Here is a 17,830-nt window from a genome sequence, read left to right on the forward strand (position 1 = left end):
GTCCACCTCTAGGAAGAACAGTTTGTTCAAATCCGGATGATGAAGAACGGGAGCGGTGGAGAAGGACCGTTTAAGAGAGCGGAAAGCTGCCTCAGAGGACCAATTCTTTGGATCGGCTCCTTTTCGGGTCATGGCAGAGACAGGAGCAGTCAGAGTGGAGAAGTGAGGAATGAATTGTCGATAATAGTTAGCAAAGCCAAGGAATCTCTGAATTGCTTTGACTCCAAAGGGCAGCGGACATTTAAGGATGGTAGAGACTTTCTCAGGATCCATCCTGAGTCCGGTATCAGAGATAATGTAACCCAAGAAGGGAAGGGCGGACTGTTCAAAAACGCATTTCTCATACTTGGCGTAGAGTCGACTCTCCCTAAGATGCTGGAGAACTTGCCGAACTGTTCGTCTGTGGGAGGCCAGATCCGGGAAAAATACCAAAATATCGTCCAGATACACAACAACGCAGGAATAAAGCAGGTCCCGGAAGATATCATTGACGAACTCTTGAAAAACTGCCGGTGCATTACTGACACCGAATGGCATCACTCGGTATTCATAATGTCCGTCCCTGGTGTTGAAGGCCATCTTCCACTCATCTACCCGGCGAATGCGGATTAGATTGTAGGCCCCTCTTAAATTTAATTTGGTGAAGATCCTGGCACCCCTTAATCGGTCAAACAACTCAGGGATCAGTGGGATAGGGTATTTATTTTTCACCGTAATCTGGTTGAGGCCCCGATAGTCTATACAGGTTCGGGGTGATCCGTCTTTCTTTTTAACGAAGAAAAACCCGGCCCCAGCAAATTTACCTGAATGTAGTCCGACATAGCTTGAGTCTCAGCTGGGGACAGAGGGTAAATTCGGCCTCTAGGGGGTGTAGATACGGGAATCAAGTCGATAGGGCAGTCATACTGCCTGTGAGGCGGCAAAGTGTCTGCTTCCTTTTTGTTGAATACATCGGCAAAGGACCAATAGGCAGACTGCAAACCGGGCGGCGATGCTGGAGAAGACGGGGCCTTAGCCGGACGTACTGGAGCCAGACAATTCTCATGACAGGAATGTCCCCAGCAGAGCACCTCTCCAGTCCTCCAGTCCAACACAGGTTCGTGCTGTCGTAGCCATGGTAGGCCTAAGAGAAAGGCGTGAGACATGTGGGAACGAACATAGAAGACGATCTTCTCAGTATGAATCATCCCAATACGGACCTCAAGGTGCTCAGTAGCCAGAAGAACCGTCTCCCGAAGAGTTCTCCCATCGACGTTATTGCCAGAGGGTTTTGGAGCGGATGAACTGGGATTTGGAAGCGATCCACTACAGCCTGGAGGATAAAATTTCCTGCTGCCCCGCAACCCAAATACGCCATCTCAATAAACTAGGATTCACCGGTTGTCACAGCCACAGTAAGAGTCAGGGGTTGAGAGGTGTCTTTTCCGTCTAGGGAGGCCTCTCCTACCGATCCTAGACGCTGGACTTTTCCGGCTTCACCGGACAGGCACGAATGAAGTGGCCCATGTCTCCACGATACAGGCACTGGCCTTTAGTGCGGCGATCCGTCTGTCGCTGACTGGCGAGGGCAAAGCGGTCGACCTGCATGGTTTCAGGTGAGGCCTCGACAGGGGAGGGCGAAGGAACAAGCGGCCATTGAAAGGACAGAGACAGGCGCCGTGATCCTCTTTCACGTGCCACCTCACGGGCACTCTCTCGGAAACGAAGGTCTATACGGATGGCGAGGGAGATCAGGTCGTCAAAGGTAGTTGGTAGGTCTCGACCGGCAAGCTCATCCTTAATGTTTCCGGAAAGCCCCTCCTAGAATGTCGCCACCAAAGCTTCGTTATTCCATCCGAGTTCGGACGCCAGAGTGCGGAAGCGTACCGCATATTATCCCACAGATGAATTGGACATGATGTAAACGGAGAAGAGCAGAAGCTGAAGAGGTGGTTCGCCCGGGTTCATCGAATACTTTGCGAAAAGCTTCCAAGAATACCGGCAAATTGGAAATGATCAGGTCCTCTCCCTCCCAAAATGGGTTCAACCACGCCAGGGCTTCGCCTCTAAGGTGCGACATATGGAATGTTACCTTTTTTCAGTCCGAAGGGAAGTGATGAGGAAGAAGTTCAAAATGTAGCCGGCAATGATTGATGAACCTGCGGCAGAGCTTCGGATTGCCGTCAAAGGATGGTGGAGCTGCGAGTCGGGGGCCTGGACCACAAACTAAGCAAACAGTGTGAGAGGTTTCTGGAGAAGACACAGCTGCTTGAACATGTGGGAGATCTGGAGAGATGTTTAAGGCCTCCAACTTGGTAGTCAGGGACTGCAACTGCATCAACAACTTTTCCTACACGCCTTTCTGTCGGCAGAGCTCTTGGTACATAGACTGATCAGGCGGGATCCGGGTCCAGCGGGGTCCATGGCCAGAGCAAACTGTCACGAAAATGGCTTGTGGAACCACCGTGCCACGGACCGAGGAGTGCCTGGAGGGGCATAACTAGGGGCCTCGTCTAATCCGACCCCGGACGCACGGCAGCTTTACGACTCAGTGATCCGAGGAGGGACAAGGGAGGTGGCCCAGAACAGACCAACGGACGCACAGCAGCTGGACCCAGTAGGACAGGTAGGCTGGGCTTGCAACGGAGTGCAGCGGACTGGGTCCGCATTAGAGTGCAGCAGGCAGAGTTTGCATTAGAGTGCAGCAGGCAGAGTTTGCATTAGAGTGCAGCAGGCAGAGTTTGCATTAGAGTGCAGCAGGCAGGATTTGAACCAGAGTGCAGCAGGCAGGATTTGCACCAGAGTGCAGCAGGCAGGATTTGCACCAGAGTGCAGCAGGCAGGATTTGCACCAGAGTGCAGCAGGCAGGATTTGCACCAGAGTGCAGCAGGCAGGATTTGAACCAGAGTGCAGCAAGGACTGGTACGCAACCTTAACAACATAGACTGCATAACAGAAAGTTTGTTCAGGCACCTCCCCAGTGGGTAGGAAGCAATATATATGTAATGTCCCAAAGCCACTAGCTGGGAACGTAATAGAAAGTGCACGCGCTGGCCCTTTAAGAGGGCGGGAGCGCGCGTGCCCTAATGGCATGACTGTAAGCCCTGCTATAAGCATCGACCGCAGGGTGGGTGAGTGAAGTGACACACTGGAGACCCTGCCTGTCAGAGCAGGGATCCGGCATGGTGCTAACACAGAGTCCCTAGGCCACAGTCAGTAATGCCTAGTTCTTCTTTTTGTACAATGGAAGAAAGTGGTCAGAAACTCTATATACTTTGCCAAGTCATTTTCACACCTTTAGGGGCTATCAGCTCTCTCTCCATGAGTCTGACCCAAGACATGACTCCGCCACCTCCTTGCTGATGTTGCAGCTTTGTTGGGACATGGTGGCCTTCTCCATTCATCCACTACTCCATCCATCTCGACCATTCAGGGTTGCATAGTGCTCATCAGTAAAGAAGTCTTCATGTATGTCTGGGCCACTGCAGCCGTCTCTGCTTGTGAGCGCTGTTTAGGGGCGTCTAAATAGTAGGTCTAAGCACAACTGTGGCCTCTGGAGGATAAGACACCTTGAGGATCGCAGATCCCAGGGGCTCCAGCAGCTTCACATACCTGTCTGCTACTTTGTAATGGAATTTTAGCTGCTGCTCTCTAAATCTGTTTGTCTGGCAGAAACTTTCCTCATCATGCCTTTATCTGCAGGAACCTTCCTCATTATGCCTTTATCTGCAGGAACCTTCCTCATTATGCCTTTATCTGCACAAACCCCTCTCTGCTCTGTATCAGCCACAAATGTCTTCACAGTACGATGATCGTAAATAAGTTTTTGCGCACTGTGACGCTTTTCGGCAGCAGATTCTTTTTCTTTCCCATATTGCTTGAATCCTGTGGCAGCTTAATAATGTGGAACGTCCTTCTTAAGTAGTTTCCTTTATTTGGGCACCTGGAAACTAATTATCACAGGTGATTGAGATTAATGTCAGTGAGCCAAAGACCTTGAGACAAAAAACATCCATGAGGTTATGTAAAAAAAAAAATTACATCTTTATCACACTTACATCTAGTCTTCAGAATAATTTGGAACGAGGCGTATACATATCTTATAGGAATACATTTCGCAGAATAACTACTCCACCTGGATAGCAGTAGTTATCTGACCGTAGCTAGTCAATGTCCTGTAGTGCAGCCCCAGCCTGGAGAAACTTTATAAAAAGGGGTTTTCTACTATTTTGGTGTCCTTTCGAATCTGACACCTGTCACTATCACCATGATGTTACCAGCTCTGGTAGTTTCCAGATGATAGTGGAGTCCGGAGCAGAACAACACATCACCATCACACAGGGTAGTAGTTGCTGCCAGGTACAGCAGATCAGCACCTATTTGAACAGTACCCAGGAGCAGCCAATAAACTGTGAAGCAGTCATGGAGCCCAGTCCTGTAGACGGTTTACAGATGAGGGTGACGATCCCAAGGACAAGCTATCAGAATCAAATTAGTGGAAATCCCCTTTAAGCATTTTTGACCTCTCTTCTTGAGTTTGATTTTCACAGTTTTGGTAAATGAGATAATGTTGTGGCCACTGGTACCAGGGTTTTCAGGATTAGTCAGGATCCGCATTCTAAGAAACGGCCAATTGATCCAACATAGCATCAATTTTTCCCAGCTCTTCCACAACCTGCCCCATAAATGATCCTGCCACAAGCTGGAAACCATGAGTATTTGGCTAGGTAGCAGTATACGGACGGGATGCCAGCGCTTTGGACTAGGTAATTATTTAGAGTTCCTTAATCCATAGGCCATCAGCCTTCCCTGGCTCCTTCCACCAGAGTCCTTTATCCCGTCGCACATGAATCATGATGCAACAGTACAATGATCATTAGAGTTTGTCCTCTCACCTTCTAGACCTTTCTGCTTTTGCTAAATTCTTCACCTTTAATGTGTGTCCCACATGGATCTCATTATCCACTGCCCTGTCCCACAGTCAGCCATTATAGCCTGACCCCTCTACCCCATTATTACCTGCCTAACCTTCCCCCCAGGTCCCGCGGTAGAGGACAGGGCTGTGGAGTTGGTAAGCCAAACCTGCGACTCCGACTCCTCAATTTCCCTTACACCGACTCCGACTCCCAAATATATTGCTTATATTTAAGTGAAAAATTTATTGTAGTACAATGTGAACATCAGACATTTAATCATTTTTATGATACAATAATCAAGATATTTAGATAGAATATAATGATGGATAGCTGGAGGGATAGATGAATGGATAGCTGGAGGGATAGATGAATGGATAGCTGGAGGGATAGCTAGATAGATAGATAGATGCATAGATAGAGGGATGGATAGATAGAAGGATGGAGGGATGGATGGAGGGATAGTTGGAGGGATATGTAGCACCCTGAGGATTCGGCTGCTACAGGGGTATTGCACCTCAGCCAGAGGTGTGATATTCCACTCCCGGGTAAGGATGGAGTGTGGAACTGAGCTCGGAAAGCTGCATGCACTACACACATCCCATTTCCGAGGAGCAGACCAACGGTACTCCCACTTAGAAATGTGCAGGTACGACCGAGTCTGTTCCTGGCTGGAGTGGGAGGGGGGTGGTACATCCCAGTAGTGTAGGGGCAGATAGGGGGAGCAGCCTGGGTAAAGTTAGGAGCTCATTGGGTGCTGGTCACCTGGGCTCACACATAGAGGGAGTATTTAAGGTGGGCACCATCTAAGATCAGGGTCAGTCAGTCAGTCTGTGGGAGGTCAGTCTGAGAGAAGTCAGCCTTTTGCAGAGAAGCCAGAGGAAGAGGAGCAGAGCAGCCCCAGGCCCAGAGAGAGTGAGAGAGGAGAGAAAGAAAGACCCAGAGGGGGAGACAGAAAGGAACTCTGAGAACCCAAGTACAACCCCAGGGTGAAGAGTTGGCAATAGGGTACCGGATCCCAAACTGGTGGGGGCTAAAGCATACCTCAGCCAGAGACCGGAGGCCGTGGGCAGGATCTGCCACGGCCACCCACCACATCCACCCTGAAGGCAAACCACGTGTAGGGTCAGGGAACCCAAGGCCAAGGGTCTCCCAACAGAAGGCCCGAGGGAGCTGGACCTAGGTGGATCCCTGGTGGGGACGGCCAGAAGAAAGGACAAGAAGGAGGGCTCAGGGACACGCTCCGGACTTGCTTGGGGGTTGGCTGAATCCAGGACCTGGTGGACGCAGCACGGCTCGGGTGGTCACTGAAGGCCGGAGTGACCGGAATATCTGCAGTAAGTAAACACCCTGAACTGCACAACCCGACTCTGTCTTTAATTACCATCTACGCTGCACCACCACAACCCCCATCCTCTGCACCTGACCCCCTGAGGCCATACCCCTCCCGTTGGGGGTTATACTATCTAAAGCTGCACCAACACCATCAGCCTCAGCGGACCCTGCTGCAGCGGCGGCCGTAGTGACCGCAATCCAACGGGTGGCGTAGTCGACATAACGAACTTTGTAACATCTGTAGGACTGCCACACACACTGAGTTTGACACCCTGGGCACGGACCGGGTCACAGCCACTCGGAGACTACAACCCCCATCTGATCCGGCTCCGGGTATTCCCCTAAAGAATATGGCCCAGGGGGCGCGTCAACTTTGGCGTAGTCGGCAGGATTACGTGCCCGCAACACCCGGGTACTGCGTGCCTGAAGAAAAGAACAAGTTTACCTCAAAAAGAAGTCTCCTGCCGGTTCCGGAGGGTCCCCGCCATCGGGCCCCATCACAGGTCGTTTCCCGCCGGTTGTCCGCCATTTGCAGCTTTTTCCCGCCATCTGCAGTGTTTCCCGCCACTGGGAGACGATTCCCGTCATTTCCAAAGGTTTCCCGCCTTGTCAGAGCGGACGCCATTATGGGCGTACCAGAGGATGGCAAGAGGCCGCCTCCCATCGTGGGTCAGGACCGAAAATGGCGCCAAAAGTGGAAACCGCCCCCACCAACAGAGACTGTGATGCTAGAGGTGTCTGTCAGCGTGAAAGAACTGCCCCTGGAGCTGACAATCACCAAGTGGCCCCGGGACCGCCCTCGAAGTGGGAGGACTGAGAAGAAGAGAGCAAAGATGGGTGTCGCCTGGAGCAGTCTGGAGAGAGCGCACCCGGAGACAAGAAGCCTAGAGCTGAGTCCAGAAGAAGCTTACCCGGAGATGGGAGAAGAGCAGAGCAGCACCGGCCCGCTGGCCAGGAGCCTGCTGGAGACAACGGAAGGAGAGCAGAGCAGCACCGACCCGTTGGTCAGGAGCCTGCTAGAAGCAACGACCCCACTAGGCTTAGTGGAAGTCTTGGCACAGCTCCCCCGAGATCGGGAGTGTGCACAGACCGCGCTGGAGGGCCTCGCACGGAGGATGGCCCGGGTGCAGCGAGAGCCGTTGGCGGAGTGGAGCCGAGAGATGGCCCAGCAGACAAGAACTCGTCAGCGGAGCACGCCACCCGAAACGAGGAGACAGACCGCCTCTGAGGATGGCGCAGGAGGACTGAAGGCCGGAGACGGCGCCGAGAAGGGAGCCGAACGAAAGGAGGCAGGTAAAGGGGACGTCTCTACCCCAAACCGGGAAACCGCGTACCTGCCCCAGCTCCCCGTCGCAGAGCCCGAAGTACCCCCTGCCGTGCCCGTAACCGCAACGTCACCGCCACAGACTAGGCCTCAACCGGAAGCCGCGACCCCTGTGACGTCACACGCCTCGACCCCGAGCGTGACCAAGCAGGAAGTACCACCAGCCTGGTCGCAAGGCCTAGTACCCCCGGGCGCCGCAATACCAACAGCGCCCCCTACCTCCGCGGAGCCACCGGCCTGGTCGCAGGGCCAAGTAGCCCAGGGCGCCGCCGTCCTTACGGTGCCCTTCACTTTCCAGGTGCCCCAGGCCTGGCCGCAAGGCCTGGGCAACCCGGGCGCCACCACCACCGTGCCCATAAAACCAAGAGTGCCGCATCTGGGAGAAGATCTGTTCGCCCAACATACGTGCCCGGATGGGCAGCCCTTTATATGGCCACCGGAGTTTCACCATCCCCGACTCCGGAAAGAGAGACCCCTAGACGAACCCCTGATCCCGGCTCCAAAGCCCATAAAGAGGATCTCGCCCCCGCTGGAGGAGACCCAGTTTGAGTGGGACCCCACCGGAGAAGACCTCATGGGGTTCACTCAGGAGACCCGGGCAGCTGCAGCGGAGCGTGCAGAGTGCTGCCGGCAGCAGCTCGAGGTCTTTGAGAGGGAGCGGAGAGAGAGGCGGGTCCGGGAACAACAAGCCCAAATAAAGAGCGCGGAGCAGAAGAGCCGGGCCAGGAGGAGTCCCCGTGCAGCTCATGGTCCCCCTTCCACCGGGACTGTGATCAAGTTCAATATGCAACACGGGTGGGGCTTCATCCGAGATCACCGCACCCCAGGCGACGTCTTCGTGACCAGGAGAGACGTTGAGTCCCACCTACCGGAGGGACACAGAGGTCGTGACCTGTATATAGGGGACGAGGTCACCTTCACCCGGCACAAGTGTGCCAAAGGACCCTACGCCCTCCATGTGCATCGCCTGACGGAGGAGGAGCTGCGGTGTGAAGAGGAGCAAGAGGACCCGGACGGGTCTGAAGCTAAAGTGAATCACAAAGAAAGAGCAGGAGGACGTCGTCGTTGAGTACAGCGGAGTAGAAGCTGTATATAGTTGCCCGTCGGGGCACAGTGAACTGTTGTTGCCATTATAGTCCCCGTTGGGACCAGCAAATTGAACTGTAACCCGTATTTCCCTTAACCCCTCTGACCGAGGACTGAGAGCGGTCATCCCTTTCCTAAATACCTGGCCGAGGACTGAGAGCGGCCATAATTCCCTTGTATATAGTTGCGCTTCCTAAAGCGCCCCCTACCGGTTTTATAGGGAAACTGTTTTTTTCCAGAAGAGACTGTCGCACTTTACCCGGTCACAAGTTGCACAGTGACCGGAGGAGCTAGAAGCAAGAAACGACTACGAGAAAGTTTTATATGAAAAGTTTTATGATGCTGCTAATATATGTTGTTTTATATGTTTTATTATGTTGTTTATGCAAAAATTGTATGTTTTGGTGTTGTTTTATATCTTACAGCCCGAGGACGTGCTGTGATTTACCAGGGGGGAATGTAGCACCCTGAGGATTCGGCTGCTACAGGGGTATTGCACCTCAGCCAGAGGTGTGATATTCCACTCCCGGGTAAGGATGGAGTGTGGAACTGAGCTCAGTCAGCTGCATGCACTACACACATCCCATTTCCGAGGAGCAGACCAACGGTACTCCCACTTAGAAATGTGCAGGTACGACCGAGTCTGTTCCTGGCTGGAGTGGGAGGGGGGTGGTACATCCCAGTAGTGTAGGGGCAGATAGGGGGAGCAGCCTGGGTAAAGTTAGGAGCTCATTGGGTGCTGGTCACCTGGGCTCACACATAGAGGGAGTATTTAAGGTGGGCACCATCTAAGATCAGGGTCAGTCAGTCAGTCTGTGGGAGGTCAGTCTGAGAGAAGTCAGCCTTTTGCAGAGAAGCCAGAGGAAGAGGAGCAGAGCAGCCCCAGGCCCAGAGAGAGTGAGAGAGGAGAGAAAGAAAGACCCAGAGGGGGAGACAGAAAGGAACTCTGAGAACCCAAGTACAACCCCAGGGTGAAGAGTTGGCAATAGGGTACCGGATCCCAAACTGGTGGGGGCTAAAGCATACCTCAGCCAGAGACCAGAGGCCGTGGGCAGGATCTGCCACGGCCACCCACCACATCCACCCTGAAGGCAAACCACGTGTAGGGTCAGGGAACCCAAGGCCAAGGGTCTCCCAACAGAAGGCCCGAGGGAGCTGGACCTAGGTGGATCCCTGGTGGGGACGGCCAGAAGAAAGGACAAGAAGGAGGGCTCAGGGACACGCTCCGGACTTGCTTGGGGGTTGGCTGAATCCAGGACCTGGTGGACGCAGCACGGCTCGGGTGGTCACTGAAGGCCGGAGTGACCGGAATATCTGCAGTAAGTAAACACCCTGAACTGCACAACCCGACTCTGTCTTTAATTACCATCTACGCTGCACCACCACAACCCCCATCCTCTGCACCTGACCCCCTGAGGCCATACCCCTCCCGTTGGGGGTTATACTATCTAAAGCTGCACCAACACCATCAGCCTCAGCGGACCCTGCTGGAGCGGCGGCCGTAGTGACCGCAATCCAACGGGTGGCGTAGTCGACATAATGAACTTTGTAACATCTGTAGGACTGCCACACACACTGAGTTTGACACCCTGGGCACGGACCGGGTCACAGCCACTCGGAGACTACAACCCCCATCTGATCCGGCTCCGGGTATTCCCCTAAAGAATATGGCCCAGGGGGCGCGTCAGATAGATGGAGGGATAGATGGAGGGATAGAGTGTGATAGACAGATGACAGCTACAGACAGCAAATAGTACATTGCGCATATCGCACATATAGTTCACACCCATTGTACAGAGAGCACATAATAATCACCTACAATATTAGCATTAGCTACCTTCCTGTGACATAGATGAGCAGTAGTACTTTCACTTTCTCCAGCTCGGGGCCCAGGAATAGGATCCTGTGCAGGGCAGGCACCCCTCCCTCTCCTCTTTCTGGTGAAGACGGCAGAAGACAGGACAGAGGAGGGGAGATTGCCCCCTGCAGTCTGGAGCCAGTGCAGGACAGGAGCACTGCAGCATACAAGTGAGTTTTGATAGGTGCGCGCCCCTGCTTCTAGGAGGGGGGGGCAGCTGCCTCCCCTGCCCCTCGCTGGCTACGGCCATGATTCACACACAGTGTTGTTGTGGATCCGTTTTTTGCAGTAAAATGCAGTGACTCTGGGCATCCCAGCAAAGTCAATGGGTTTCACGATATGACATTCAGACACATCGTTTTGTGAGGATCCGTTTTTGGGCTCAAAAACGGATCCTCGCAAAGAATGAGCTAGTCAGTTTGTTCGACGTTTTTCTAATCTGCTTTTGCTATTGAAAACATTATCTATGAGCTCAAAAACCTTTCAGGTGATGCGTTTTTTAAAAAGCTGATCTGCTTTTGCAGCTGAAAGACGTATCCTCAAAAAAAACGCAGCAAAAACGCTGTGTGTGAATGTAGCCTTAGATCAGGAATAGAACAGCCATTTATAGGACATTTCATAACTTTCCCAAATTCCTATGAAAAAATATTCCCCACAAACTGCATTGAACGACTGCACCCAATTTATTCTATATTTTAGGAGTCTGAGTCGGTCCATTTTATACCGACTCCACCAAAATGAGCTCCGACTCCGACTCCACAGCCCTGAGGGCCAATGTTGTCTGCATTAGCTGCTCTTTACCTTATGACCTTCCAGGATTGGGTGGCTCCAGTCATATCTGACCCCCGAAGATATGTCTCGCCTCTCTCTCCATGGAGAAGTCCTGGATTTAGCAGTGGTAGGCTCACATCACACATGACTTCCACTACAAGGTCAAGTATATGAGAGTCAGGCGCGGGGCACACGTCCATTCACACGTATGTCTACTCCAAATTGCTGCAGGAGCACACGACAGCCAGAGCTCCCTCAGGACAACCTTGTTTCGCAGGAACATGCTTTCTCAAGGTCCCGTGGGAACTACTCGGCTCCAGTTTATGTGCACAGTAACATAACACGATAATCCCACACATACACTTACAAAAAATATATATCTTATATACATACACACATATAGCTAGGTCCAGAAATATCTGGATGGTCAAACAGGTTTTGGCATTTTAGCGGTTTACCAAAACATATTCCACATACAGTCCTATGATCAATGGGCTTAAAGTGCCGACTCTCAGCTTTGATCTGAGGGATTCACATCTTAATTGGGGGACGGGTTTAGGAATTACAGTTCTATTATGTTGCTGCCCTTTTTTAGCCCCTTCACAACATCGGAAGTTTATGTCATGGCGATCATGCGGTCTCAGGAGCTGGGCCTGCATGATTGTCGCCAGGACCTCGGCTTAAATTATAGCTAAGCACTGGCTGTCACAGCCAGGAGCGGTGCCAACTCTGCCCGAAGCCATTTAACCCCCCAAATGCTGCGATCAATAGCAATCACAGCATTCAGAAGGCTGAGAGCGGAAGGGGGTTGCCTTTCCCTTGTGATCGGTGCCCCTGCGACGTCATCACAACAGCCCGATAATTTCTATGGCAACCAGAGGTCGTCATGGCGACCCCAGGGTCCGCCAGCTATGGTGGCCTGTTAGACCATGCTCCTGTCATTGTCTAAGAGTCTTCTGTCAGTGCAGCACTGGCAGGCGGAGCTGTGTATGTTGTAGCTGTGCGAGTGCTGATGTAGCTGAGCTGTGAGGTACAGATGAGTGTGTTGAGTTTGAGTGTTGGTGTAACTGTTCATGTACAGTGGTGTGAAAAAGTGTTTGCCCCCTTCCTGATTTCTTATTCTTTTGCATGTTTGTCACACTAAAATGTTTCACAAAACAAATTTACATATTAGACAAAGATAACACAAGTAACCACAAAATGCAGTTTTTGAGTGAAGGTCTTTATTATTAAGGGAAAAAGAAATCCAAACCTACAGGGCCCTGTGTGAGAAGGTGATTGCCCCCTAAACCTAATAACTGGTTGAGCCACCCTTAGCAGCAACAACTGAAATGGAGGAATTTTGGCCGCTCATCTTTGCAGAATTGTTGTAAATAAGCCACACTGGAGGGTTTCCGAGCATGAACCGCATTTTTAAGGTCATAGCATCTCAATCGGATTAAGGTCAGGACTGTGACTAGGCCACTCCAAAGTCTTAATTTTGTTTTTCTTAAGCCTTCAGAGGTGGACTTGGTGTGTTTTGGATCATTGTCCTTCTGCATAACCCAAGCTTCAGTTTAAGGTCAGGAACAGACGGCTGGACATTCTCCTTCAGGATTTTTTGGTAGACAACAGAATTCATGGTTCCATTTACACAGCAAGTCTTCCAGGTCCTGAAGCAGCAAAACAGCCCCAGACCATAACTAACACCACATTTTACTGTTGGTATAATGTTCCTTTTCTGAAATGCTGTTACTTCTACGCAAGTTGTAATGGGACATACACCTTCCAAAACATTCAACTTTTGTCGTGTCAGTCCACAAAGTATTTGTCACAGGTGTATCAGAAGAGACAGTCGCCCTGCAGTTGGTTGCAGGAGATCTCTATGCTTGAAATTACAGACATCTTCTTAGAGGCTGTCTCCAGGACCCAGCGGCTACCTTTCTCTGGCTAATTAACAACCTGCATGGGTGTATAAATACCTGCTGTGTTTCAGAGGGAGGTGCTGGCGATAATCATTACTACTTGTGAAGGCTTTAGGAAGAGCAGTACTTCGTCCTCTCTGGAGCTTGAGGACATGTGCGCATTTGTCTGGAGTCGTCTAAAGCTAAGCAATTTGCCCCATTTGTGTACCCTTGTTGTCTATAGTGTTTAGTGGAGATCGACTAGTGCTCATCTCCTCCCTTTCCTAGCCATAGCCATACGCCAGGGAAAGACAGGGCGAGGCACGCGTGCGGCGATTGGTGAAGAGCCAATATAGGGACGTTAGGGGAGACAGGGTGACGCTAGATCAACCTAGGAAGTCTCCATTTCCCCTCTTCGCTAGAGTCCAGTCTCCCTTTCCTTCTTCCCTTTGTGTTGCACTAAGTCTTTCCCACACCTGGCGTGACATTATCGCCGGCCGAGCACATTTTGAAAAGGAAAAAAACTGACACTTTTCTGGATGTTTTTTCTCCATTCTCCCTTGGTATGGGTACTGTTGCAGAGCTTGCAGAGCAGTTCCGCTGTCTGTCCCTGACGGTGAATGACCTCCTCTGTGAGGTTCAGCAGCAGCATCAGCGGTTACAGGTCGCTAATGTGGGGGTCTCTGCAGATAGGCCTGACCAGCCTGAACCCAAGGTTGCCGTCCCGGACAGGTTTTCAGGAGGTAGGGACAGTTTTTTTGAGGCCTGCAAACTGTATTTTAAACTCCGTCCCTACTCCTCCTGTAATGAGGAGCAGCGGGTTGGTATTGTGATCTCTCTACTGCAGGGAGATCCTCAGTCCTGGGCGTTTTCGTTACCGCAGGACTTTGTTTGTCTCCAGTCTGTGGAGGGATTTTTCAGGGCTCTGGCCCTCATCTATGATGACCCTGACCGAGCCGCCTTGGCTGAGTCTAGGCTACGTCGCCTTCAGCAGGGGATTCGGTCAGTGGAGACGTACAGTTCAGAATTCTGTAGATGGGCGACTGATTCCACATGGAAGGACTCAGCCCTTAGAAGACAATTTTGTGAGGGGCTAACGGAAAGGTTGAAAGATGCCTTGGCAGTATATGAAACTCCTCAGTCCTTGCAGGCTGCCATGTCATTGGCCATACGTCTGGATAGACGTCTTCGGGACAGACGGGTGAGACCACCTTCTCCTCGACTAGACGTATGGGTTTTTTTTGTGGGAAAAAAGGACATTTTGTTGGGACCTGTCCTGCAATTCCTAAACAAAAGGAGACTCGATTAACTCTTGGTAGTCTGGAGTTGGATAAACAAGGGGTGCATCTGTTACCAACCTGCAGTTCCTGCTTTGTCCTGTCAGCAGAAGTGGTGCTAGAGAGCAAAACCGAGAAAATGTCTGTGTTTGTTGACAGTGGAGCCAGAGTCAGCGTGGTTGATGCTGAGTTTGTGAAAACTCATGGTCTTGCTTGCTGTGCTTTAGCTGAACCTATTTCCATCTTTGCCATTGACTCGGCGCCACTTGCACTGAGCATTTACTCAGATTGAATATAATGTAAAACTGAGGGTGGGGTCAGTTCATTGTGAAATACTTCCTTGCTATGTTCTGGACAATCTTCCCACACCGATTGTCTTGGGTATACCTTGGCTTGTTAAACATAATCCGTTGGTGGATTGGCAAGCCAGGGAGACTATTGAATGGGGAGATTACTGCCATGAGAACTGTTTAGATATTTCCATTGCTACAGTCTCTATGGAAATATTACCTGCTTTTCTGTCTTGTTTTGAGGACTTTTTTCTGAGAGGGGGTGTCAGGATTTACCTCCTCATCGTGCTTATGACTGTCCTATTAACCTGACCCCCCGAGCTAAGCTACCTGTTATGCACACGCCCGGGCTAAGCGGCGTGTGCGTGTGATTGGTAGTGATTCCACTGGACCGTGCCGGAGAGTGAATGCCTGGAGGGGCGTGACTAAGTATTCACCCGATCCGACCAGGGTCGCACGACGGCATACGACGCCAGTGCACCAAGGAGGAACCGAGCAGAGGGACCAGGTGCTACTCCAGGACAGACCCCGGACACGGCTGTTGACCCACACAGGGGAATACAGGAACAGGCTGGTAGGCTGGCACACAGACTGGTGGGTATAGGCAGGCACGACTGGTATGCAGGCAGGGGGGTAAAGGCAAGCACAGCTAGTGTGCAGACAGGGAGGCACTAGCAGGTAGGAACACAGGCGGGATAGGACCCAGTACACACCGGGACTCAGGAACAATACAGGCAGAGGGTTACAGGCAAGCACAGCTAGAGTGCAGACAAGGCTGAGCAGGGAAGACAGGGCTCTGTTCACACGGAACAGACAGGAAGGGAAAGACAGAGCCAGATACTCACACAGTACTTGCAGAGACAACAAGCAGGAGTTAGGTACGAGTTCAGACTCTGCAGAAAAAGGAAGGGAACGGACACAGAGGCAAAACAGGCAAAGGACAGGAGAGAGCCCAGACTGGAACTGAGTGCACGGAGGAGACCGACACCGCAGAGGGACACAGGAGCGGGTCTGGGAATACGGCCCCCAGAGAGGCGGAACGAACAGGCAAGGAGCGTGTTCAGACAGGACAGACCAGACACAGGAGCGGGTCTAGGAAATCGGCCACTAGAAGGCGGAACGAACAGGCAAGGAGCGTGTTCAGACAGGACAGACCAGACACAGGAGCGGGTCTAGGAAATCGGCCACTAGAAGGCGAGAGGAACAGGCTAGGAGCGTGTTCAGACAGGACAGACAAGAGAACAAGAAAGGACCCAGTTCAGACACGGGAGCTGACACCGCAAAGCAGGAGAAATACAGGACTCAGTTCAGACACGGGAACTGATACAAAAAGCAGGAGACAAGAGACGGGACCTGGCACCTTCAGAGTGCAAGCACACACAGAAGGAAACACTATGCTCAGGCCGGGATAGAAGGGAGCTGCTGAGCTATATACCAAGTGACAGACAGCAATAGGCTGAGGACGCACAAGGGGTGTGACCCACAGCAGGTACAAAAGGCAGGAAGTGATCGGGCGCCGCCCTTAAGCAGCAGAAACAGACACAAACAGACAGCATGGAGGGAAGCCAGAGAGACATTCTGGACAGGAGATCAAGTGCGCCCTCTTGCACAGTGGGAGATGGACCACCATGCAAGGACGCCGCCAGGTATGTTACACTACCGAAGTCCAGACTGTATAATCTTTCTGGCCCTGAGAGACAAGCCATGAAGGATTTCATTGCGGAAAGTCTGGAGAACGGACATATCAGACCCTCATCTTCACCCGTGGCGGCTGGGTTCTTCTTTGTGAAGAAAAAAGATGGCGGTCTACGTCCCCGTTTAGATTAACAGGAAATAAATCAAATTACCATCCGGGATCCATACCCTCTTCCTCTGATTCCTGATTTGGTCAGCCAGGTTGTGGGAGCTAAGGTATTCTCCAAGTTAGATTTAAGGGAAGCCTACAATCTGGTTAGAATCAGAGAAGAGGACGAATGGAAGACGGCGTTCAATACCCCGGAAGGACATTTCGAGAGTCTGGTTATGCCTTTTGGTTTGACCAATGCACCTGCGGTGTTCCAGCATTTCATAAATGATATTTTCCATCATTTGGTGGGCAGTTTTGTGGTGGTCTATCTGGACGATATTTTGGTTTACTCACCTGATTTTGAGACTCATCGGGGGCATGTTAATCAGGTGCTCCAGATATTAAGGGATAACAAACTTTATGCCAAACTTGAAAAATGTGTTTTCGCTGTTCAGGAGGTGCAGTTTTTAGGGTACTTGTGGTCATCTTCGGGTTTTCTGATGGATCCGGAGAAGATCCGTGCAGTTCTTGACTGGGAACGTCCCGAGAACCTGAAGGCTCTAAAACGTTTTCTGGGCTTTACTAATTTTTACCGGAAATTCATCCAAAATTACTGTTGTTGTGAAACCCCTTACTGACATAACTAAAAAGGAGTCTGATTTTTCCAAATGGTCGGATGCTTCCCTCCAGGCTTTTTCTTCTTTAACCCCTGTCTGACGTGGTACGTAATAGTACGCACCACGTCGGCACCCCCTGTTCAGCGCGGGCTCCGGCTCTGAGACCGCACTGAACTGGGCACATATCAGCTGATTTATACAGCTGACGTGCCCGCAAAAGCCGCGGGTGGAATCGCGATCTACCCGCGGCTGTTGACCAGTTAAATGCCGCTGTCAAACTCTGACAGAGGCATTTAACTCGCGCTTCCGGGAAGCTCGTCCTAGGCTCCTCCCATCGGTGACCCCGTCATATGATCGCGGTCACCCATGGGTTAGCATGACAACCCGGGGTCTGCAGCAGACCCCTGTGGTTGTCATGTCTCGAGTGATATGAGCGCCACCTAATAGTCGGCGCTCATAGCAGGTGAGCATTTCCACTACATAGAGGCGATCTGCTCATCGCCTCTATGTAGCAGAGGCGATCGGACAGCTGCTGCTTCTAGTCTCCTATGGAGACTATTGAAGAATGCAAAAAGTGTAAAAAAAAGTTTTTTAAAAATATTAAAAAAATATAAAAGTTTATATCACCCCTTTTGACCCATTCAAAATTAAATAAAAAATAAACTCCACATACACATATTTAGTATCGTCGCGTTCAGAATCGCCCGATCT

At 51.4% G+C, this 17,830-nt stretch overlaps 1 protein-coding gene across 1 annotated transcript in view; it reads right to left on the bottom strand.

Moving 5' to 3' along the window:
• The window catches only part of M1AP (meiosis 1 associated protein), a 172,987-nt gene that overhangs the window by 86,760 nt on the left and 68,397 nt on the right, over window positions 1-17,830 (bottom strand). The window contains exon 7 of the mRNA XM_073668240.1: window positions 11,297-11,420. Coding sequence (XP_073524341.1) covers window positions 11,297-11,420 — 124 coding nt within the window. The remainder of the gene's footprint in view (window positions 1-11,296; window positions 11,421-17,830) is intronic.

This window comes from Phyllobates terribilis, unplaced genomic scaffold (genome assembly GCF_046119375.1).
Source record: "Phyllobates terribilis strain yellow unplaced genomic scaffold, ASM4611937v1 Scaffold_1__5_contigs__length_1240528914, whole genome shotgun sequence".
Taxonomy (NCBI): Eukaryota; Metazoa; Chordata; class Amphibia; order Anura; family Dendrobatidae; genus Phyllobates; species Phyllobates terribilis.